The following is a 22,612-nucleotide window of genomic DNA, read 5'->3' as shown; positions in this document are numbered from 1 at the left end:
GCCAGAAATTGCTCTTTCTCAGTTGCACCTTCACACTCCCTGGAATACAGGTGCAGCTTTCTTACCAGCTGATTATCTCCATCAGCTTTGCAATTCTGTGTCCATAAACTACTAAACACCACCCTGACCCAGCTTGCCAAATACAAAAGCAATACATTTCAAAACTCAGAAGAGCTCTATCTGGTGCTTCCATCAGCTGTCACACTGCCAAGCAACATCAGAGCACCTTATATTTTTTCCATTTTGTTAAAGACAAGTGAGAGGCAGCTTCTTCTTCTTGCAACCACAGATAATTAGGATTTTCAGTATTTCAATTAAAACCTATCAGACAGTCCTTTTTCTTCATGGGGATGAAGAGTTACCCAGTAAAATTAAAACTCTGAATCTCACTCCCCAAGAGCACCCGTGCTCCTCTCTGAGGTTACAGAGTTGGATCCATCACATGTAGGTGGGTTTGTTCTTGGCTGTTATATTCAGGTCTTATCTCTGTGGCACTCACTTATCAACTAAGGCAGGAAAGAGAGTTTTACTTTGGGTTGGTTTGGTTGGGTTTTTTCCTGGTTGTGTTTGGGGGTTTTGTGCGGTTTGTTTTGCGGGGTTTTTTTTGTTGAAGTTGTTTTTATGTTTTTCTCTTGTTGATACCAAACCGCTCAAGTTTTGAGGCTCTCAAGGTTTTAATAGGTTGGTGAGTGAAACTTTGCTCTTTTTTTTTTTTTTTTAAGGGGTTAATCAGCAGCCATAGCTAGATGGTTATGAGTAAGCAATTGCATCATGAGCATCATATGTTTGGCCAATCTGGTGTTTTAAGAAAAAGAGAAGACAATCCCCAAATGAATGGGCTGTCTGGATGAGAGGCATCAGGAGTGAAGTCAGAACTGAGCAGTACCTGGGGAAAAGTGATTCTGGTAGAAGATTGTGACAACTCATTGACCACCGACTCAAAATGGGCCCCAGACTCAAACCGAGGGAAGAACTGTGCCTGCAGACTAATCAGCAGGAGAAGCAAGAGACAAAACTAGCAAATAGGGGAGTTGATAATCTGTATACAACGAGTCTAGATGCCTTTGTTTATTGACTTCTATAAATAGCGTGAAGTTTGGATGACCATGAATTAACCTTGCACGGGGTCACCACCCAGCTCCCCACTCCGCACAAATGAGAATAAGAAATAGGAATGCCTGGACTCAGCGTGTGACTCGGCACTGGCACCAGGTTAAGGAGCCCACACGGATGCCAAGTTTGAACAATGTACTTCTCCATCTAGTCCCACCCCAGCTGTGGGCCAGCCTCCAATCCTGACAATTCCTGGCCACAGTGGCCACCCCCAGCCCAGGGCACCCTCAGCTCTGTCACAACAGCAGCAGCGGCTGCACAAGGACACCTCCAGTGGGACGCCTGAAGGATTTCACCTGCCAGAAAGGCTCATTTTCACACTCAGTTTGAGCACATGAATTACGCAAAGTGAGGGAAGCACCCACCAAACCCCGGCAGGCCGAGCCCCTGTGACCTCCCCCGACCTCCCCAACATGGCGGCAGGGCCCGCCCTCAGCAGCGCTGTCGCGATAGCGCCGCGCTTCCGCCGCGCTTTACGGCCAGGCCGCCCGGCGGGGAAGGAGGCGGCGGCGGCGCCGGTCCCGCCATGGACCGGAGGAAGAAGCCGCTGGACGTGGCCGCGTCCTCGGTGAGTGACTGAGCGGGGAGAGGCAAAACGAACCCCTCCACCTGCCCAGGAGGCTTGTAGGGCTGTCAGGTGTGCTCAGCCGCGGGGCTCCGGCGGGCGGGGTGGGCCTGGCCGGCGCAGGCCGCGAGGCTCGACCCGGCGATACGCTGGTGCCTCCGCTTCCAGGGAAAACAGCACAGCTGGAAGTGCTGGTGTTCTTTCTCCTCCTTAACCCCACTGCGATGTGCAGTCATTGCAGCAAATGCTGGATTAAAGGGCTGTGGTAACGCCGTGAGTCGCGTATTAGGGCTGTGTCAGTCTCGGGGCTTGGATTTTGTCCTCACCTTCCTCACCAAAAACACGCCCTGCGCTCCAAACCCGAGTCTGCCGGGCCTGGATTTGCTCGCATTCCTGTTGTAATGATAAAACTAGACCATAACAGGGAACAAAGTTTTTCCAAAGGAGCAGGAGGTCTGTGCTGTGGCAGATTAACTTCGCACCCTTAGGGATGGTGAGGTGCTGCCCCTCGCTGCTCTCCAGGACCCTCACGAGAGATGCTGCCAAACACTTCAGATGAAGAGTTATGTAAACAGTTAGTGTCTGTTAATAGTTAACTGTGAAGTATTTTATATTGAATTTTTGGGTGATCACCTCTAAGCAGAAGGCATGATTTTTCTCACTTTGTTGTCACTGCACTTTGTTGTCCCAGGGACTTGAAAAGCAAATGCCTTCGTGCTTGGGACAAGTGTTAATACCAAGGTCTTCCACTTTCCTGATTTAATGTACATCTCTGAAGTCTGTCGTCTGTAGGACTTGCAGGATAAGTAGTACAGTATTCTCTTCCAGACTAGTTTTGTAATTCCAAGATAACACCCCTGCCGATGATGTTTCTTAATAAAAGCTGAGATGGACCTGGTCACAGATAGCAATGCTACTCATATATTTATTTTAAAATTAGAAGAAAGAAAATCTAAAACCATTGAACAGTACATAAAGCAGCAGGAAACATATATTTTTATGATAGCAAACTTCTATCAATTATTTTCTGAGACAGGGTTTTATTAATTATCTAATGGTTTAAAGTTCTCTTTTCATATGCAGTAGTGTTTTTCATTATTCCTCTATTTGCCATTAGGAGGCTGGTAAAATCTAGACAGAGTTATACCTCTCTTATCCTCATTATATAGCAAAGGATCAAGGATATCTTTGGGGAATATCTTTGGGTATTGTTTTAATCCTTAATCATAATTTGCATTCTGTGTTTTTTTATTTTGTTTGCTGTAAAAGGTGATCTTGGTGATCAGATCAGTGCTTCAAATTTCCACATTAAAATGCAATCAAATACTCCATAATGGTAAATAACAGATTGTTTCCTAGAGATACAGTTATTTATTGCAGTAACTGATGTCTGTGCATGTGATCTGTTATTTATGTGCTGTTTTGCTGGTGATGTAGCTGGTAGATCTCAAAGCTGAACTCTTCCGAAAGCAAGAGGAATTCAAGAAAGAAAAGCTGTTGAAAGATGCTGGTGGCTTTGCAAAACCCAGAACATCTAATAAGGTAAAAATAATCTTTCACTGTTGTTTTTGTCATTCTTTCTCCTGAAAGTAAGGAAGTTCATATTAGATCTAAATAATAGTAAATACTTAGAGCTGTGTTTCTAGTCAAATATAAAATGTACATGGATGAGAATGTTCTTTAAAGTTCATTTCTAGATGAGATTCCTGTGCACAGCAGAAAGCTTATGCCCATCTAAATCCCCTCTTAATCTTCATTCCCCAAGGATCCACACCCTTTAATTATAAGAAAAGATGTTTCTTTTTTTATTAGAGGATTTTGTATGATGCTGCAGGATGGAGGATGAGAGATTCTTCCAGAGTCACTGAACTTCCTTGATAAATGCTCTGCTATCTGTTTGTGGTGTACAATAATGAATACACAATTATCTCTCTTGTTTTGCTCTATACTGCACTTTGGGCTTTGTTCATTCTGTAGCTGTCTAGAAGCAGAATGTGCTGTTCCTGCCACATTTGAAGCACATGCAGGATTTACAGTGTTACACTGCAAACAGGCCAACTGATTGTATTTTTTATCTAAAATGGAGGCAATAGAGAATAGAAACAATTTGTAGCTTTTTTTAGTAGGGATTTAATCAGAAAGATTGCATGATTGGGTTTTTTTAACCATCTTTGCCAGAACAGATTTTGTCTGATTTCTGAGTGCCTTTGGGTTTTTTATCTTCTCAGCCTGCCCTTAACTATGATAGCATCCTGCAGCCTGTGTTAATTCAGGACATAGCTGCTGTATCCTTGAGACAGGAATAGTCTCAAATCAAACACGTGTAAAATGTCATTTACCAAGTCTTCCATGATTGATGTGCATCATTTGCATCATACAGTTGAAATATTTTTTTATTGTCAACATTTCATTATTTTCATCTATTTGTTTGTTGTTACAAAATTGTCCTCTGCAGAAACCAAGTATCTGGACCAGACAGAACACGGGAGTTGTAAATCGAGCTGCAAAAGATGTTGAGGAGAAGGCAGAAGAGCAGGATATATTGGATAAATCAAGGTAGCTCTTAGGCTCTGTAAGAAAGGAATGCTTTGCAAAATTTGTTTTTTGGCATTTAGAAAAGCACAGAAAGAAGTTTTTTGGACTAGCAGTTCTCATTAGGCCAACCAGTATTTCCAGCACCATCCATACTTTCTACCAGTAGTGTACAAACTGCATCCCAGCAGTCTCATGCTCTCATGTCCTCACATTATCACAGCTGTCTAAATATGTCAGGTTACTGATTTTTTTAAAGTAATCTTTAGAATTACCAGCCAGTGCAGCTACATGTTAAAATTTTATAGCAGTGTTTCTTGGGCTTGACAGAAAATGGCTCACTTTTTTCAAGAACTACCTCATTTTCTAAATGGGTTGGTTGTACAAAAATATATATGTTGAGAATGCCATTTGTTGTGCTTCTTTAAGCAGCTGCTTGCTCTTTGAAGTTCCAGAAATTAGCCAAGGTTTTCTCTTCAGTTTCTAAGATTAAGTGTAACTTTGTGTTATCTTTTTTTTCCTGTAAAACTGTCTTTCAGTATTTGCAAATAATGGTTTAGCTTCCAGCATTTATCTGACAAACCACAGTACTTAGATAAAGGTGGAATTATTGTAACATCATGTTTCTGCCTACTTGACAAGTTACATTTAAGATTAAATTTGAAACTTCACTAAAATTATTTTCAGTATAATTCTGGAACTGGAAAAGATTGTATCTTCAAAAATACTAGTGAAGTTTCAAAACAAAAGCCAGGCATAAGTCAGCTTCTAATAAACACCTCAAGCACTCCCAGGATTTTCCTGTTCCAGTTATCTAAGGCTAGATAGGTCACTTTAAACTGTGCTTGGAATTGGCAGGATTGCAAGGTTAATGTTGTGTTTTGTTTTGGTTTTTTTTTTTCAGAAAGAAGCTTGAAGAGAAAGCAAAACTGTATGAGAAAATGACAAAAGGAGACTTCCCAGGTGAACAACACTATTCCAAAATGAGTATTTATATATGTGTAAATTTTCAGAATTATTATACAAAGTGATTGACATGGTTTATTCAGCTTTGAAAAGGAGAGTACATACATTTAATGAAGAAAATAAAACTGCTTTTGAAAGACAGCCTGACCAAGTAAAGCATTAGGGGCTTGTTTCACTCATTCATTAAGTGGTTGGACTGTGTTCTGGTTTTTCAATACAGTATCTCAGAAAAAACAACAAAAAAATTGCTCTTCATTGTGCGGTCTTTGGATTGCATTGCTGATGCTTTCCTGCATTCTAATTGTTGGGCCTTTATGAGGAGAAGAGGATCAGGAGACAAGTCTGGTTGGTCCATATGTGAATGCCAGTCATGCAGCTAATAGGGTTAGAGAATGCTAATCTGTTCCTTTCTTCTCTCACACTTCAGTCCCTTTCAAAAAGTAATTATTAAAATAGAATACAAATCTCCTTGCAGTTAACCTGTTTTCTTTACCAGTGTCCATCTTCATCCATATGACCCCACCACTTTCCTCTAGTTTTCTAAAAAGTACCCTCATGAATCTCGGCTCCTGGCAACATACTAAATGTTAAGGATCAAAAAAAATATTTGAGCTGTTACATTATGAATCCTTTGCTTATGAAATAGTTAACAAGCAGAGAATGTTTTGCTGCAAAGGATGGAGCCTTTTCTGTACTGCACACAATGCCCTGAAACTTCGATTCAGAAATAGATGTTATCACTGTGGAGCCAGTTGATAGCTCTGGGTTTGTTTGGCACTGAATGAGATTTAAGTGTTCCCCAATAGTGTGGTCAAGGGCATCATTGGCAGCTGAAAAGCTGATTGTAGCTATTTGGTATTGATTTTGTGCTCAGTTCTGTTCTTTTCATGGCTGCTCTCTAAGAATCGATTTTCTGCCTTAGATGAAGAAACTGAGGATTTGTACCTGGTGGATTTCACTCAGAAGATCATAGACAAACAGCACGAAGTACAGGAGCTGCATCAGAGCGAAGCTGCTGGGAAGACTTCAGAAAGAGACACAGATGAGGAGGAAATTCAACCTGAAGCAGACATTCCACCACCAGAGGACCCAGATGAGGAATGGTTGGTGCTACTGATTGGGTTCATCTGTTCTGGCCACTCTTATTCTTGGGAACTGCATGAGAAAATACTTTTCCAAAATGTGTGAAGTGGCACCTTTGTTTTTCTCTTTTGTTTAATACTGCACATTGACAAGGAGGTGTTAAGAGTCTTTCATTTCTCCTGTAAAGACAGTCCTCTATGTCACATTCATTTCCACATAGGTAACACTGCAATAGAATCTATATCCAGGGTCTTGAGAAATTGCCATGAGGGCAATGTACTACAGGGGGGACAACATGATCTCCTCTTGTTTTCTTACATAGTTTATTTGAGTAGTCATCACAGTATTGGTACCATTTTATGCTTTGGTGTGCTGAATTGAAATGTATTTTAGCAAAACTTGAGGGTTTTATGGTATTCATCTTCCCTTCTTTAATTGTGAGTGACTTAAAAATGAGCAGTCATTTCACTGTACAGCCTTCTCTTAAAGGAGAGAAACTCTGGTTGGAATAAGAACACGATTTTCAACACAGCAAACAGACTCGTGACAGTTTTTTGTGTCATTCCAAGTAACCACTAGTTTTTCATCTGAAACTTTAGGAATAATTATGAAACCAGTCCTAAATAACACTTTACTTGTCCATTTGTTTAAAATGCTTTTGGAATAAGAGCTTTTGTTTCTGGTAATCAGTTTAAACCAGCAGTAACCAATCCAAAACAGCACCCCCATTCTTCAAATACTAAACTGTAGTGATCCTTAGAAACTATGTAAAAGATTTACTAAAAGCACAGATCTTTAAAAGTTTGGGAGTTGGGAGCTAGATTGCCAGTCATATTTTTTCAGATGTAATATTCTTTAGAATGGGATAATTAAGGCAGCTTGATGCTAAAGAACTTTCTACATTACAGGACAATAAGTGTAGCTCTTAACAGCTTTTTCAACAACTATAAATCAGGTGTTCAGTACTATAAAGAGTTGAATAAGAAGCATAATAGCTTCAGAGGAACATTTTGCTTGTGTTTTAGTCAGCCTTTGTTATGCCAGTTGAATGCACACTATCAGTGTGTTCTGAATGGCCTTTAGACCGATAATTGAAACGTATTGTAGCGATTTCATATCCACAAGAAGTCAATGCTGCATCATTATCTTCACCATGGGAAGCAAAGGCTGAGTTCTATTCTGTTGTGAAAACTACGTGATATTGTTACTTCTGAACATTTTTTACACCATTTTATTGCCCAGACAAACAGAGGTCTCAAAGGGAAATTGAATAAATGTCTGGTAGAACTGTCATATGCCCCATTCAGAACTGTCCTCTTAATCTGGGAGTGTGTTAAGTGAAAAAATTGAGCAACTGTCACACACAGATAGACTGAGAGGTGCAAATACTCTTTGGAAGGAAAGGGTCCCTGCTTCTGTCTTCTGGGTAAGACTTCTGTCAATCTGCAAATGGAAGTTTTGCATCGTGTTTCTTTTTGTTTGATTCCAGGGTTGATTATGTTGATTTCTTGGGCCGATCTAGACGCTGTATGAAGAAGGATTTACCAAGTCTACTCAAAATGGATCAGGAACTTCAAGGGAAAAGGTGTGGTTTCTCTAAGGGAGCTGCATTTTCCTCTCAGTATTTAACAATTTTTTTTTTCATGAGAAGGAAGAGAGGCTGTGATTTGCCACCCCATTCTCAATCCAGATTTGATGTTACTGCTTTCTCTAGATTGGCATAAATTGCAGAGAAAGATTTTCATAAATTGATGTAGCAATCTCAGATATATGCTGCATCTTTAAAAACGGAGGTCCTTGCAGTTCATTATACCTTCCATAAAATGCCAGGAAAGTGGTTCCTGGTTTAACATGGAAACTGATGATAGTCTTTTAGCAATTCCAAATTCTTCATGATGTTCAAAGAGAATTTTGTAGACCTCCATTTGTTTGGTTTTGTTCTTCTGTTAAACAGCTATTTAACAGCTCTTCTGTTAAAATTTCTTCCTTATTAATATTTAGGTGTTAATATTTGAATGTTAATATTTTGCCTGGATCTCTTGGGTAAATGCTTAGCTTTCTGTTACTCTTTTTTTTGTTATTTTATTTGTCTTTTAATAACATGTTCTACCAGTACCTTGTTTTAGAGGCAGCTTTGTATTTCTATCTTGGTCACATACCATAGTCATCAACATTTTATCACTAAGTAGTGTCTACAGTGACTGTGTTTTGTGGAAACCCAATCATACTTGCACTCTTTGGTACTGACAAACTGGTAAATTTTGCCCTGTAATCCTTTTTTATTTTAAATTAGACAAGAACTTGATGGGAATACTCTGTTATCTGAAGACATGAGAAGAGAACTTCAGAGGCAGCAGTGGGAAAAGGAAGAAGAAGAAGCCCTCAGAAAACCCATGGGGCCCATACATTATGAGGACATTCGAGAAAATGGTACTGTGCCATCCTTTATATCTCTTACCTTTGTATCACCAAAGAGATCAGTTGTAGAGGGAGCAGGGAAAAGTGACGTCCTGTGCCTGTATGGCAAAGTGTAGGTGTGTGCTAAGGCACATAATAACTGTTGAAAGTTAGCAGTACATAAATCTAGATTTTTCTTCAAATTGTATTTTTCTCACATGTTTCTCTACCTCCTCCTGTGTTCTCCTTCAGGAAGCTTCACTTATGTATCATCTAAAGCAAGCCTTTTTTAGCCATCTAAAACTAATGCAGTGTTGGGAATAATTCCATGCCTGAAAGCAGGGTGCCTGAAGGCTGTTGTTATTGTCAATTAGAAACTGAATCTAAATTAAACCTGTTGTCTTTGTCCTTTTCAGAGGCCAGGCAGCTCGGTGTTGGTTATTTTGCCTTTTCTCGGGACCAAGAACTCAGGCATAAACAACGGGCAACCCTGGACATGCTGAGGGAGCAGGTATGAGAGTAAGGAGCAGAGTGGTTTCAGTGGTTACTGTCTTTGATTTATTCTGTAAGTGCTATATTAGGTGATGCCTGCAACTGACTCCAAAGAAGCCAAGAAAGTTGGCTTCTTTTTTCCTGTTGAAACCTGGTACTTGATTAGGATTACTTTTAGTTGTTTTGTGAAGGAAGATATGTACTTGTTTATAATAACAAAGGAAGATTAATTCATGTTTTTCTTTGCTTTTAAGACACTTGATCAAAGAAATAAACGTGAACAGCTGAAGGAGAAGAGGAAGGCAGCTCTAGATGCAAGGCTGTCCAAACTTCGAGCACGGAAGATTCAGAAGTTAAGGGAAGCTGGATTAGACGAAGAGGCAGAAAAACTGGAGAATGGAGGTATGATCTGTTGCCTTTTTAAGTTAAATATTTGCTATTTCACGTTGTTCTTGATCTACAGACAGACAGATTCTAATTTATATTTGTTCAGACATTCAATATATTGGTATTGTGTGTTCTATACATACAATTAACATACCTGTTAGGATAATGAGAGTTGATGTAAAATCATGCCAGAAATAGCTTAATAATGCAGGTAGAAATATGGTATGCAGATTGTATCCTTTCTTTGATTCACACCTGACAGCAGGAATTACGTGGGTTAATTATGCAGGTTGAGGTTAGAGCTGCTGACATTGTACTGGCTTTTTCTTCTATGAAGATGAGGTAGAATAAGTAGTAACAAGTCAATTTTGATGTCATACAATGTACACTGTGACAGTTTCAGAGCAGTGTGTGAATTGGAGATACAGCTGACTAGGATTTAGGATTATGAATTTGAATTCTAATCCCGTCTCTGTGCTGTCTCCCTTACGACACTGATAGCCAACTTGTACTGTCTGTCTCTCACTGGAAAATGTAGCTAATATTTCACTGTGTCAGAATTCCATGCAAGTGATTAACTGTGAAGTGTTCTGGAAATGAAGAACAGCATTGTGCCACTGCTCACTGTTATGGTTGTTCAGAAGAATAAGAATGCAAATTGCTTTCTCCAGTAAATGCAATAGAGATGCTGTTCTTATTGGAGATACATGGAAAGAAATGTTTTTATTTTTACCTGTGAGGGTCATACAGATTTTGTTCTGTAACTGACAGTCTCTGCTATCTCTTCCTGTAACACAGAGGTGAAAGGTGCTGCTGAAGAACCAGAACCTCCAAAAGTTACTGCAGCAAGTAGGAAGGTAGAGGTTATCATCCAGGAGAGGAGAGATACAAAGCCTGGAGTGCCTTATGTCCGAGAGTGGGATAAAGGCAAAGGTAAGGAAATGCAGATTCAGGATCATTGTTGGGAAAGAGCATGTACACTGTCACTTCCATTTCTGTTTTGTGACCAAAGTAGGGTAGGACTGAGAAGCACTGAAATCCTTTCTGCTTTGGTACTGGTGACTCCAGTGTCCAGGGCAGTGACTGACAAGGACACCTTTGTGCAACCAGCTGCTATAATGTCCCCAAAATTTTTTTTCAATATGAGTTACTGCATCTCCAGATGATCTGGACAGGTTGACAGAATGACAAATGCTGTAGTTCATAAGATGTACAGTGTGATTTTTTTTTTTTTTAATATATTCCTGTGGTCTGTGCTACCTGATAGCAGGATCTATCACACAAACAGCTACAGCATGATACTAAAACATGATGCAAGCAGAGACCACTTAGTGCCTGTGCCCTATTTTGAAGCGTCATCCTTGTCACAAAGTGATGGGTGTCTTGTAGGTTCTTCCCAAACCTATTAACTCATTTTGCACTATTTATCTAAGCTCATGCACATTCTTCTAATCTGATGCCTGACTTCTAAGTAAAAGCAAATAAGGAATAGGCAAAGCCCATATATGCTCTCTTTCTTTAGTACTATAACAGCACTATTCCTCTTCTGTGCAAGACTGGTATTTCCAGATTTTTCTTACTTTTCAGTCTTTATGTTCCATTAATGAACATCACATGAGGGGAAACTTCATGGTTCCATTAAAACCCCAAACTTTCAGATCCTATCTCATAAATCTTTATCCTGCCTGACACTTATTTTTTTTCTTCCTCTGAGGAAGCCTGATACCTCACTAACACTCAGACAGCACTGCAGCAAATACTACACTCAGAAAGCAGAGGACAGCTTACTCTAAAATGCATAGTGAACTAACTGTGGTTCACTGAAGGAATCTGCACTAGGTTCTTGTATTTCCATGTAGTATGAAGTGGAAAAGGAACTTCAGGTAGCTTTACACAGTTGCATCTTTGCCAATTTTTTTTCCCTCCTGTCTGACTGACCTTCAGACCTTGAAATCTATGCTAAAACTACCATTTTCCTGTTTCCAACAGAACTGATGTTTGGACAATGGGAAAAGAAACAGGAAGAACTTAGAGATGAGCGAGACCCAGAATTTGCACCACCTTCTGATTACTTTTTGGGACAAAAGAAAGATGATTATTACCGAAGTCGGAATTTGAACAGTTCTGAAACCTCCTCTGAAAACCTGGAAACGGAGAGAGCACAAAATCAACAGAGGCCATCAGTGCAGGGCAGCAGCAGCAGCGCTGGAGATGTGCCACCATCAGCACAGGCATCCAACAACAACATTCCAGATAAGCCAGGGTCAGCAGAGCCCAGCGGCCGTGACACTCAGGGCGTGTCATCAGCAGAGGATGACAGCAGCGAGGACGAGGACATGCTACCACCAGCACAGGCTTATGGCTACAGTGGCCGAGGTGTGCCACCACCACTGCGGGGTTATGGCTACAGAGCCCAGGGTGTGCCACCACCCATGCCAGCCTATGGCTATGGCACCCCTGAGGTGCCCTTCCCAGTGCAGGCTTACGGCTATGGAGCACCAGGAATGGTGCCACCAATGCACGGGTATGGCTATGGCACTCCTGAGATGCCCTTTGCAATGCAGGCTTATGGCTATGGCACCCAGGATGTGCCACCAGGAATGCAGACCTGTGCATGCAGCACCCAGGGTGTTCCACCAGGAATGCAGACCTGTGCATGCAGCACCCAGGGTGTTCCACCAGGAATGCAGACCTGTGCATGCAGCACCCAGGGTGTTCCACCAGGAATGCAGACCTGCGGCTGCAGTGCCCAGGATGTGCCACCAGGAACACAGGTCTGTGACCTCAGCAGCCAAGATGTGCCACCAGGAATACACACTTGTGGATGCAGCAGCCAAGATGTTCCACCAGGAACACACACCTGTGGCTGCAGCAGCCAAGAGATGCCACCAGGAACAGACATCTGTGGCAGCAGCACCCAGGATGTGGCACCTCCGGTGCAGACTGACAGCAGTGACACTCCAAATCAGGAACCACTTTATCAAAGTTTAGATGATATGCTCTCTTATTATAGACAAGTGACTTGAGCTGAGCAAAAAGATAAGCAAGAACCATTATCTAAAGAACTGAAATATAATTAATTATGTGCAAGGCAGAATATTATTTTCCCACATATGGGAAAAATAAATTTCTGTAAGTACATCAGAATAAATCTGGACACGTAAGCTGTTTTACATTACAGCTATATTTTGCCTTTTTTTTTTTTATTTTTTTTTATTTTTACCTCTTTACTAAAATTTAACTCTTTGACACTTACACCTGAACTTAAGGGTACATTAATTACTTGCTTTTACAAGATAAACTCCTTTAGTTGGTTGCTTCCACCTGGCTTCCGGTTTGCAGGTACTACAAGTTCAGTGGCATCCACACAAACAGTATGAAGTGGTAGGTCCTCTGCTGCTAAATGCAGAGTGATTTTGTTCTTTACTGAATCTCCTGTCTTTAACACCAGAGAAGTTTCCTCTTCTAAGACCTCACAGAATCAGTATCTGGACGCCATTCAGAACAGGGTATAATTTCTTTGGAGCTGAACTAACTCTAAAGAGTGAGCAAAGTCTTTTCAAACAGTAGAACTTGAATTGATCACAGCAATCATATCCTTCAATGGATTTCCCTACAAAGTATATTTGTGTCTATTTTGCTGCTATTCTGACATCCATTTCCAACTTTGTTTTTTCTGTGCCCTTCACACTCTGATAATTTTATGTGTATCTATGATTTAGGAGTTATATTGTCTTTGCATTAGTTTAAAACTGAACTGGAGCTGCAGTAAGGAATGAAATGTCATTTATTATATAGCATTATATAACAAGATACAATCAAAGTATCCCTTTGTTTACCTTCATTTCCACAGCCTGATATTAAACAGGAGAACTCTTTGCCAGGAGGGCAGTTCAGTGTGTACATTAAAGTTAAGCCTGTTGAGAAAAGCTCTCCCACTGCAGTGATCTGTCACTTTGCCATTTGGTCTCCTTCCATCTTGTCTTGCTTTTTTGCTGAAATGCTTTCTGCATATTGTCTCATGCTGTGGAGCACACATCTCTGTTCACTGCCCTTCCCTCAGACCACCTCAAGTTAGCTTTGCTGGGATCACCAACCTCATTCATTTCATTCACTAGTTCCTGGGGCAAACAATTCCTTATTGATACATTGCCAAAGTTTTATTTCGTTCATATTTTGGAGCATGTTATGTCCCTGCCCCTCTTCCTCCTCATTTAAAGCACCTCCCAGGTTACCTGCTTTGACACCAGCGGAGATGGGGTGCAGGTGGGCAGTGTGGGGAGGGATCTGCCACCATCAGTGGGTGACTTGATGGAAGTGAGGTAAAGCCAGCTTGTGCTCTCGCTGAGCATGCAGGACTGTGAGCACACTCTGTCTCTGGTTGTGTTTCATGGCTGGAGCTCTGCCCCAGAGGTACCAGTGGTGCCTTGTGTAGCCTTCAGTGTTCTGCACAGATGTAGGGGCAGTCCCTGCTTCATAGCTAAGGCACCTTTGTCCTAATTCTGTTACCAAAGGTACCTTTTCCAAAATGCAAAGGTACCTTTTCCAAGAGTGATGCAATCTTGAATTTCAGGCTTCCCACGCTCTATCTGGCTGGCAGGACTCAATCTGATGTCTAGAAAAGTACTTCTAGAGAACGATTTTCTCAGTATCAGCAGAGGGGCTGGAGCCGCCCGTGCCGGGCTGAGGCTGCGGGGCCTCGGTGGGAAGCGACCGGCGGGAAGCGCTGCGCATGCGCAGAGCGGCGGTAACCGGTGCGCGCCCCGCGATTCCCGCGGCCGCCACGCGGGGGCGGCAGAGCCCGGGGAAGGGCGGGACGCTGCGCGCGGCCCCGCCCGGTCCCGGTCCCGGTCCATGGCAGGAGCGCTGCCGGCGGCGGTCGGCACGGGCTGATGGTAGGGTAAGGCCTTGAGCCTCCCACGGCCAAGCGTCCGGGGCACCCGCCCTTCCCGCCCTGCTGAAACGGAACCTCGCGTTTCAGAGTTAACACCCCTAGCCCTCTAAAAATGTCCTTTTTAACAAGGAAACCCTCTTATTTGCACGCTGTGCACTGAGCAGCCTGCACCTGCCGTCTGTTCCCTAGGAGCCCAGCCTGTACGAGCCCAGATTTCCCATTTAACTCCCCCCTGCAGTTGCAGCCGGAGAGTCTCGCTGTTGTCGGAAGCCATTCCCTCCCTGCAGCCATCCTGACAGCAGGAACAGTCTCTGTATCACCATTTCTCTTCAGTAATAAGGCCTTTGAATTGATTCTTTCCCTCTTAACTCCCACCTTGGAAACAGCATATTCCTTCCTTCAAGTCTCCATACTCAGTGTTCAATCACTTGCATTCAAGAATTCAGCTACAGTCCCAGAAGCTCCCCTCTCCTCTCCCCGCCAAAGGCATTCCAGGAGTGTAAAGGAGCTGAGATGACAGTATGTAGCACAGGAAAACGGTGTAGGGGCAAGTTGTAGGACAAAGGCAAGTGCTTGTTCAGCAGGCAGTGGGACTATAGAGCACAGCAGTGTTCCCCAGCAGGAACAGGGAAAGGAGTGTTGTTTTGGAGTGGCTGACCCCAAGGTGCTGGTGATGGAAGTATAACCCAACTTTTGTTTAAAGAAAACTTAGAGCACACACTGATATAGCCACATGTCAGACAACTGCAGCTAAACCTAAGCCTTCAGATACAAACTGCAGATTTTAACATTCAGGCCATGACTCCACTGTCAAAAGAGAGGAGAAGTTGAAATTTATTCTCACAAATGACTACCAAACCACCAGATGCACTCAGGCTGCACAAGGGTATACATGGTCTTCAGTAAAGTTTCATTTCCAGTATAAAACAGTAAAGCCATTTTTAAACAAAACCTACAGGTAAAGAGCAAATATCACATCTTAACAAAAAAGATTTATTCTGACAAAACAAAATGTACAATGTTTCCCAAATGAAAGAGTGTTTTCAAGACTCTCTGAAGTCTGCAGGTCCATTGAGTAACTTGATCGCTTCTTACCCTGCAGTTTGATCAAGCTACTTTTTGCCAGACTTCTTTATTCCACCACTGGCTGCCAAAAGAAATAACACAGCTGGTTAGGTGACCATGACAGAGCTTAGCTACAAATGCAGTTCCTCATAAAGCTGAGTCCCCCATTAGACAGCCTGCACAGCTCAGGTCCCCACTGGTGAACTGTTATGTGTGACTAGCCCTGTGTGGTTTTGATCTCACACACCTTATGTGAACAGTGATTTATTTAACATTATAAATCAATTTTCTTCTGGAACCAAATATGCCCCATGATTCTACAACGGAACTAAATATTCCAACAGTTACTTTGTTTCTCCATTGATTTTTTTTTTTTTAATACAGCAGGAGCAGTCTGGTTAAATCAAAACCAAGGCTAAGGGAATAAAAGCCATTATCCCTACACCAAAGCCCCCAGCGGGGATCAAAGCCCTACAGAAGCAGGTACTGGAATTCCTGTTTGTCCCATATCATCTGTACCTGCCATCAACTTACTTGTCTGTCAAATAACCCAGAGGCACCTGCCTTTTTATGTTTGTCAAGCAAAAACACTAAGTTTTTGAAGCCAGCAAGACCCCCATTTCTCCTGCCAGGATGGCACCTCACTTACCCAGGGGCCCCTTCCCAGCAGCTTTTGCTTTCATCTCCTCAAGTTTCTTTTGCTCTTCCTTTTGTTTTTGTTTGAATGCCAGATCCGTCTAAAGGAAGGAATAGCAGCATTTTTTAATCTCTTCCACAGAATAATTCAAAAACAACTGAGAAGCAATGAAAAACAAATGTAATATTCCAGCAGCAGCAAACACCTGACTGGACTGAGGCAGGATGCTGAATAGTGCTAAATATGCAGAACATTGCAGAAACTACCACCGAGGTTTTTGCTGTACCACAAACTAAACTTTAACTCTGTATGTTTGGTGTTTCTGGAATTATTTCCCATGGCACAATCTCATTCTGAGATTTTGATTCCTCTGTCTGATAGATGTCTGCACTAACACCATTCATTAACACGGCCTCAGCAACACATGAAGTCCATCCAACAGGCACTAACAAAACCCTTTAGACTATAAAGAATGTAAATAAAGTAAGGCTGCTTTCACCTGTAAAAAAGCATAATTATTTGAAAAATCCTCCCATGCATACATCATTTTTGCTGGGTTTAATAAATTTGTATTAATTCCAAAAAATCTAATGAGACTGCTGACAAATTGTACAGGTAAGGCAGCTCTTGAGCCTCCAAATCCAGGAGAAGCAAGACATACTCTGTCCCTTAAATACACATTCTTCACAGACACCAAGGCTGAAAAGGAGACAGATTTTTAACCTGGCACTCAGGACTTTGGGGTTACTGAACTGAAGACCTCGGTAACGGAGATTCCACAGATTCTTCACCAATCCAATCTATCGCTCACCTTCGTAACTGCAAAGCTTCCCTCTTCTTTCAGTTAAAGCCTCCCTTGCTGCAATATAACCATGTTACTTCCCCTACCTACCCCTCACAGAACAAAATATTCTGTTTCTCTTTGCAGGTCTGTCTGTCTCCTGTAGGCTAATGTGTCTTTCTCAGTAAATCAATCCCTCACATTTATCCACTTCTGTGAGTTTTTCTCTTGCAATGTGTTGTTCCCAAGTGCTCACAGTATTGCAAGGCTGAGACAAAAAGAAATATTACATCATTTGACATACAAATGTTTGTAACTTGGATCCTTGTAAGTACTTTATTAGTTCTACCATTTCTCGAACAATAAAGCTGATTTAGAAAGCCATGATTTTTTTCCTTTTTCAAAGAGATACTGTATTTGCCTTTTTCCAAACAGTGGCACCTCATCCATCATGCACAATTCTCAGAAATAGCAGCTGACATCCATACTTAAATGTAAGGGTTCAGAGTATCTCTAACACGCAATTCACTAGTACTTAATTTATCCAAACTACACAACAATCCCAGGCTCCTGGGACCACAGTGATTGATCGACTCCAGATCTCAGTGTGATGTTCTGGCAAGGGCATCCCAAGCTCCCCCGGCAGCCAGCCCTGCTGCATCCACCAGCACGGGGGAACAGCGGCGGGATGTCGTCATGGGATCAAAGAAACACAGAATGGATTGGCTTGGAAGGGACCTCAAAGATCATCTCTGCCACAGGCAGAGACACCTTCCATAAACCCAGATTACTCCAAGTTTCGTCCAACCTGGCCTTGAACACTTCCAGGGATGGAGCAGCCACAGCTTCTCCGGGCAGCCTGTGCCAGGGAGGGACTCACCACCCTCACGGGCAAGAATATCTTCCTAATATCTAATCCAAACCGCCTCTCTTTCACTCGGAGCCCATTCCCCCTCGTCCTGTCACCACCTGCTCCTGTAAAATGCCACCAGGAACCCCCCGGGCAGCCAGGCCCGCCGGCTCCCTCACGGCCGGGGCTGAGCCCCCGCCGCTCTCCCGCCCCTCACCTCATCCAGGTCCTTCGTCTGCTTCTTCGGCTGCTTCAGCGGCTTCTTCTTGCCGCCTGCAAAGACAGAGGAGACAGTGAGGGCCGGGCGGGGCCGGGCGGGCGGCACCGGCGGCCCCGGGCCCGGCCTTACCCTCCCGGCCCGACATGGCTCCGCTCGCTCCGCCCGCTCCCGCCGCTTCCGCCGCCGCTTCCGCCGCCGCCGCTTCCGCCGCCGGCCGGGGCAGGTACGGGGCGCGGCGGGGCCGGGCCGGGGCCGGCCGGGAGGGAGCGGCGGCTCGGCCGGGTCGGTGGAAGGGCCCCCGGGCAGGGAAGGAAGGAAGGAAGGAAGGGGTCGGTCGTGAGGAAGGAGCAGCGGGATGTGGGTGCGCGGTGGCGCCTCGGGAGTGCCGGGGTGCGCTCGGCCGGGCGCGGGAGCGCTGCGGAAAGCGGGACCCGCGGAACCGAGCCCCGCTGGCACCGGCGCTGTGTGCGCGGCCGCTTTTGAGAGGGTGTTTGTCAGTGGCTGCAGGCAGAGGAAATGCTTCTTGCGAGGGAGGCAAGAGAGGAACCAGGCACGTCATCTCAGATTCAGCTTTCACAACTTTCTTGTGTCCTCTGAGCTCAGGCTGAGATCACGTTCATCAGTGTCTGTGACTGTCTGCATAGAAATTCTTCTTCAAATATCAATTTTCTCTCTCTTTTCTCTGCTCCAGTAGCCTGAATATTTAGTTAAACTCTTCAGGTAGTAATTCAATTAAGAGAGGGGAAATTTGCAGTCTAGAACAGACAAAATTGAGCTGGTTTTATTGTGGCCTGCAGTGTAGAGTTCAGCACTGCTGTTAACAGTAGGTGTGTGAGTGATGCTGGCAGGAAAGTGAACTTCCTTCATTTCCGTGTTCTTGTGGGCTTGATCTTCCATGTTGTTATATGTGTAAAACAACTGTGTAAGATTTTCATAATGCTACTTGGTGTTCTTATTAATTATTAGAACTAGTCAGCAGGGAATGAACCTCTGGTGGTCAGAATTTTTCCAGCTTTTTTGTGGAGATGTCTGTATTAACCACCTAAAATTAACAAGGAAAGCTGTTCTAAAATAATTCAAAATATAATATAATGCAGCAGGTATCAAGCATTCTCAGTAATTCGTGTTTTCATATTATATTAGCCAAAACCTAATATAGTCATACTCAAATTTCATATAAAATCTGAATGAAAAGTTTTCCTTGTTCCAGTTTTAGAGGAATGTGCCTCAGTAGAACTCTAAAATCATATTCTAAATCAGTAGACAGTAAACCATAACTGGCAGCCTACTTTTGCAGGGTAAGGAAGGATTTTAAGCTCATTTTTAAATGCAGCCCCGTGTGTCAGAATGCTGGGCATTCACTGCCTGAGATTTTTCTATTTTTGTGGCTCATCCTGGTTTACTATTTTGTAGGCAGTCTCATGGGAATACTTGTGTTCAGTTCAGCACTGCTGGATTTTCCCTCTTTCCTTTTTGTTTTTGTCTTTGCATCCTTCAACACTTCCTGTATCTGTGCAATGTAAGACAGAGAGAACAATCAAGCCACACTTCTTTTTAATCAAGATTTTGTCCCCTCTCTGCCTTTTTTCCTTTTCTGTTCTTTTGCAGAACTGTGAGTACCTGAGGCACAGTCCACCTCGTGCAGTCACTGCTCTGCTGAAGCACTGAATTTCTCTGAAGTTACTCCTGCTGTTACTGGCTCTGCACATGATCGCTGTTCACGCCGTGGGTGAATTAGTAATCAAGAAGCATGAAGCATGGTGGGAGTACTTCCTAACAGAAAATCAGGAATCTGTGGCACAATTGCACTTTGTTGAAAATTGTGGAAAGTTCTCTAGGTGAGAAGTGGTGTAAAAGTAGAAATGGTGTAGCCATTCTTGAATTGGTTAGTTTTGGTGCATGTATAGTTGAAGAGCTATGAATCAGCCATACTTCCATCACTTCTCTTCTTCTTCCTTGTAGCACTTTTATTTAGTGATTAAAGTCAAGACATGGGGCCTATGAAATACAAATCAAGTGTGTCCTCAGTGTCCTGTGGTCTGCAGTATCACCATTCACTGATGAAGTGGAGTCCAAAAGTGAATTTACATGTGGTGAGGACTTACTGCCCATCAGTGCCCAAGAGGCCTGAAGCCAAGTCTGCAATGGAAATGGCCATGGGTCTCCTTCATCGCATCACAGAATCAGGAACTGTCATGGGAAAAAACTCCCTCCAAAAAGTGTCTGCAACATGCAGGAATTGGTGGGACAGATACGAAGAATTTGTTGGAATCAACGAAGTTCGAGAGGCTCAGGGAAAAGTGACAGAGGTAAACATGGAGATAATGTGGGATTTTTAAAATTATGAATAGAGCTATATGAAGCATAAACACTGTGAGGTAGAAAAGGTTGTACAAGGAGAATTTTGTCTTTTTCTGCTTTGGCTGTCTGTGCAGGTGCTGTGAATGTGTTCTAGGCTATGCATGTAGTAAATAGAGCTTATCCCCTAAATTGAAATGGAGCGTGGTTTATTTTGTAGTTGGTTTTTTCCTCCCCCCACAAAAAAAAAAATTAGTAGCAATTTATGTCTGTATGGTAATAAGTCTTTAAAATAAATGCTCTTTTTTCTCAGGCAGAAAATGTCTTTATGATAGCTCGAGGGATAGTACGAGAGGCTCGTGAAAATGTAGAAGCCCAACAGCTTAAACTGAAGGAAATTCGGGATCGCTTAGACAGGGTCTCTCGGGATGACACCCAGTATTTAGAGCTGGCTACTCTGGAACACAGGTTGCTGCAGGTAATATGTTGGTTCTTAACCATTGGTGAATATGTTGGAAATTTGTGCTCATTATTGATCATCTCTGTAGATGCAGTTCAGTTCTGAAATAAGTGATCAGAGGTAATTTCTTAGAGTACTTGTTTTACTTAGTTAATACTAATGGTTTGATACCCTGTGCAAATTTTATATGTTAATGCTAAAGTAGAGTAGTAAATTTGGAGAATCAAAATGAAGAAAATGAGCCTAGAAAATTAATTGTTGTAGTGGTGACCTGTACGTGAGTAGTTAAGAAAAAGCTGCCATTCAACGAATTAACTCTTCATGGGATGAGAGAAGCTCCTTTCTGGTTAATCCATAGAAATTCTCTCAGCTGCCTTCTGCTGATGTCTGGAGAAGTCAGCAGGGCTGAAACAGTGAACATTATGTGGGGTGAAAGACCTTGCTCACTCATATCCATTTTCTGTCATCACGTGGCAGATTCTCATGCACAGGATTTTCAGCTGTGATTCCTGATAACCTTTTCCATTTCTCGGACTTAAAATGACGTCTCATTGACTTAAGTAGGATTAGTAAAGAAAATCCCACATTCAAGGGAAAATTTCTGAAACTTGTGATAGATGTTCCCACTATCCATTCCTTCACCTGCACTGGGGTTTGGGGGTTGATTTGGATTTTTTAACTTTAGTATAGACTTTATAGCTTTGTATTGTACCTTCTCTTTTCATCACTGTATTTCTTGCAGGAAGAGAAGAGATACCGAGCTGCATATTTAAATGCAGAAGAATCTGAGAGAGAGAAATTCTCTCTCTTCTCTGCAGCTGTCAGGGAAAGCCATGAGAAGGAGCGCACAAGAGCTGAAAAAACAAAGAACTGGTCTATTATTGGCTCTGTACTGGGAGCCATTATAGGTGTTCTTGGTTCCACCTATGTCAATCGAGTAAGGCTGCAAGAATTGAAAGTCTTGGTGCTTGAAGCACAGAAGGGCCCAGTAAATTTACAAGAAGCCATCAAAGAACAGGCTTCCAGCCATTACTTGCAGCAGAAAGATCTCAGTGATGTCATAGAAGACCTAAAAAATGTGCTGCAAACAACAACAGCATCGCGGGGAGTGAAAGAAGGGGCTTTGTTAACTAGAGAAACCAGGAATGACTCCATAAAAATAGATTCTCTTTTAATGCCTTTAAACGAACAGCTGAACTACATTAAACAAGTCAGTTCATGTCTAGGGAGTTTACAACAGCAGTTTAACAGTCTGCAGGAAAGTATCACACAGGTGCTGTCTGAGCTGCAGAGTGTCAAACTCGCCATCCAGTCCCGACCTACAGAAAGAGTGATGCCAAGGCCTTCAGGGGAGGGCAAGGGCCAGGCTGCTGCTGTGAGAGATGTGATTTTGGAATTGTGTGACACCGAGCGGAGACTGGAAACGCAAATCAAGAGAAGTTCTATTTACAGCACTGCACTGACATGTGCTATGTTTGCCATTACTCTGCCTGTGCTCTATATCATACTGAAAGGGAACTGATCCCTAATTAATTGCCACAACTTATTAGATTAATAAAGGTAAACTTGCACTCTAAGTACCTAGAGTGCAAGTCCAAATAAAGCTGCTGTAGTATTTCTCATTATGCCTTCTCCTGTACATTTGAAAAACTTGAACAGCCTTAGTCCATTTCTCTGTTACACTCTGCTATTTAACAAGCAAAGGAAATGCCACAGTTTGATCTGTTCGTTTCATTGAGTCTCACTCTTACTGTCTAGTCTTGTGTATTAAGACAGCACCCAAAATGCCCCTCTTGGCCTCAAATTGCATCTGCAAGGCCCAAAATGGCCCCCTTCAGACCCCGAGTTGTACCTCTAGTTGCTCACAGTGCT

The 22,612-nt window shown here is 42.8% G+C and overlaps 2 protein-coding genes and 1 long non-coding RNA gene across 7 annotated transcripts; 2 read left to right on the top strand and 1 right to left on the bottom strand.

Annotated features, from left to right (window-relative positions):
• Positions 1-1,576: 1,576 nt before the first annotated feature.
• Positions 1,577-12,713, top strand: CCDC174 (coiled-coil domain containing 174). Of its 2 annotated transcripts, XM_033071953.1 has the most exons (12): positions 1,577-1,681; positions 3,116-3,220; positions 4,134-4,234; positions 5,115-5,173; positions 6,099-6,279; positions 7,749-7,844; positions 8,553-8,689; positions 9,073-9,167; positions 9,403-9,550; positions 10,334-10,468; positions 11,525-12,163; positions 12,206-12,713. In XM_033071953.1, the coding sequence occupies exons 1-12, from the start codon at positions 1,640-1,642 to the stop codon at positions 12,559-12,561; spliced, it is 2,094 nt and encodes a 697-aa protein (XP_032927844.1). In that variant the 5' UTR covers positions 1,577-1,639; the 3' UTR covers positions 12,562-12,713. The 2 variants fall into 2 exon arrangements, with proteins under 2 accessions (XP_032927844.1, XP_032927843.1); XM_033071952.1 differs by having other exon boundaries at positions 11,525-12,713.
• A 2,526-nt stretch (positions 12,714-15,239) lies between these two features.
• LOC117002600 lies at positions 15,240-18,175 on the bottom strand. Its single transcript, XR_004419318.1, has 4 exons — positions 18,112-18,175; positions 17,980-18,035; positions 16,144-16,231; positions 15,240-15,576 (listed from the first exon to the last, which is right to left on the bottom strand). It is a non-coding gene; the product is annotated as an uncharacterized LOC117002600 (long non-coding RNA).
• Positions 18,163-22,365, top strand: CCDC51 (coiled-coil domain containing 51). Of its 4 annotated transcripts, none has more exons than XM_033071884.2 (5): positions 18,163-18,205; positions 19,591-19,820; positions 19,945-20,291; positions 20,594-20,758; positions 21,483-22,365. In XM_033071884.2, the coding sequence occupies exons 3-5, from the start codon at positions 19,974-19,976 to the stop codon at positions 22,260-22,262; spliced, it is 1,263 nt and encodes a 420-aa protein (XP_032927775.1). In that variant the 5' UTR covers positions 18,163-18,205; positions 19,591-19,820; positions 19,945-19,973; the 3' UTR covers positions 22,263-22,365. The 4 variants fall into 4 exon arrangements, with proteins under 4 accessions (XP_032927775.1, XP_032927776.1, XP_032927777.1 ...); XM_033071885.2 differs by lacking the exon at positions 18,163-18,205 and adding an exon at positions 18,243-18,264; XM_033071886.2 differs by lacking the exon at positions 18,163-18,205 and having other exon boundaries at positions 18,356-19,820; positions 19,958-20,291.
• The last annotated feature ends 247 nt before the right edge of the window (positions 22,366-22,612 follow it).

This window comes from Catharus ustulatus, chromosome 13 (genome assembly GCF_009819885.2).
Source record: "Catharus ustulatus isolate bCatUst1 chromosome 13, bCatUst1.pri.v2, whole genome shotgun sequence".
NCBI classification, from domain to species: Eukaryota; Metazoa; Chordata; class Aves; order Passeriformes; family Turdidae; genus Catharus; species Catharus ustulatus.
This window is presented reverse-complemented; position numbering and strand designations above follow the sequence as displayed.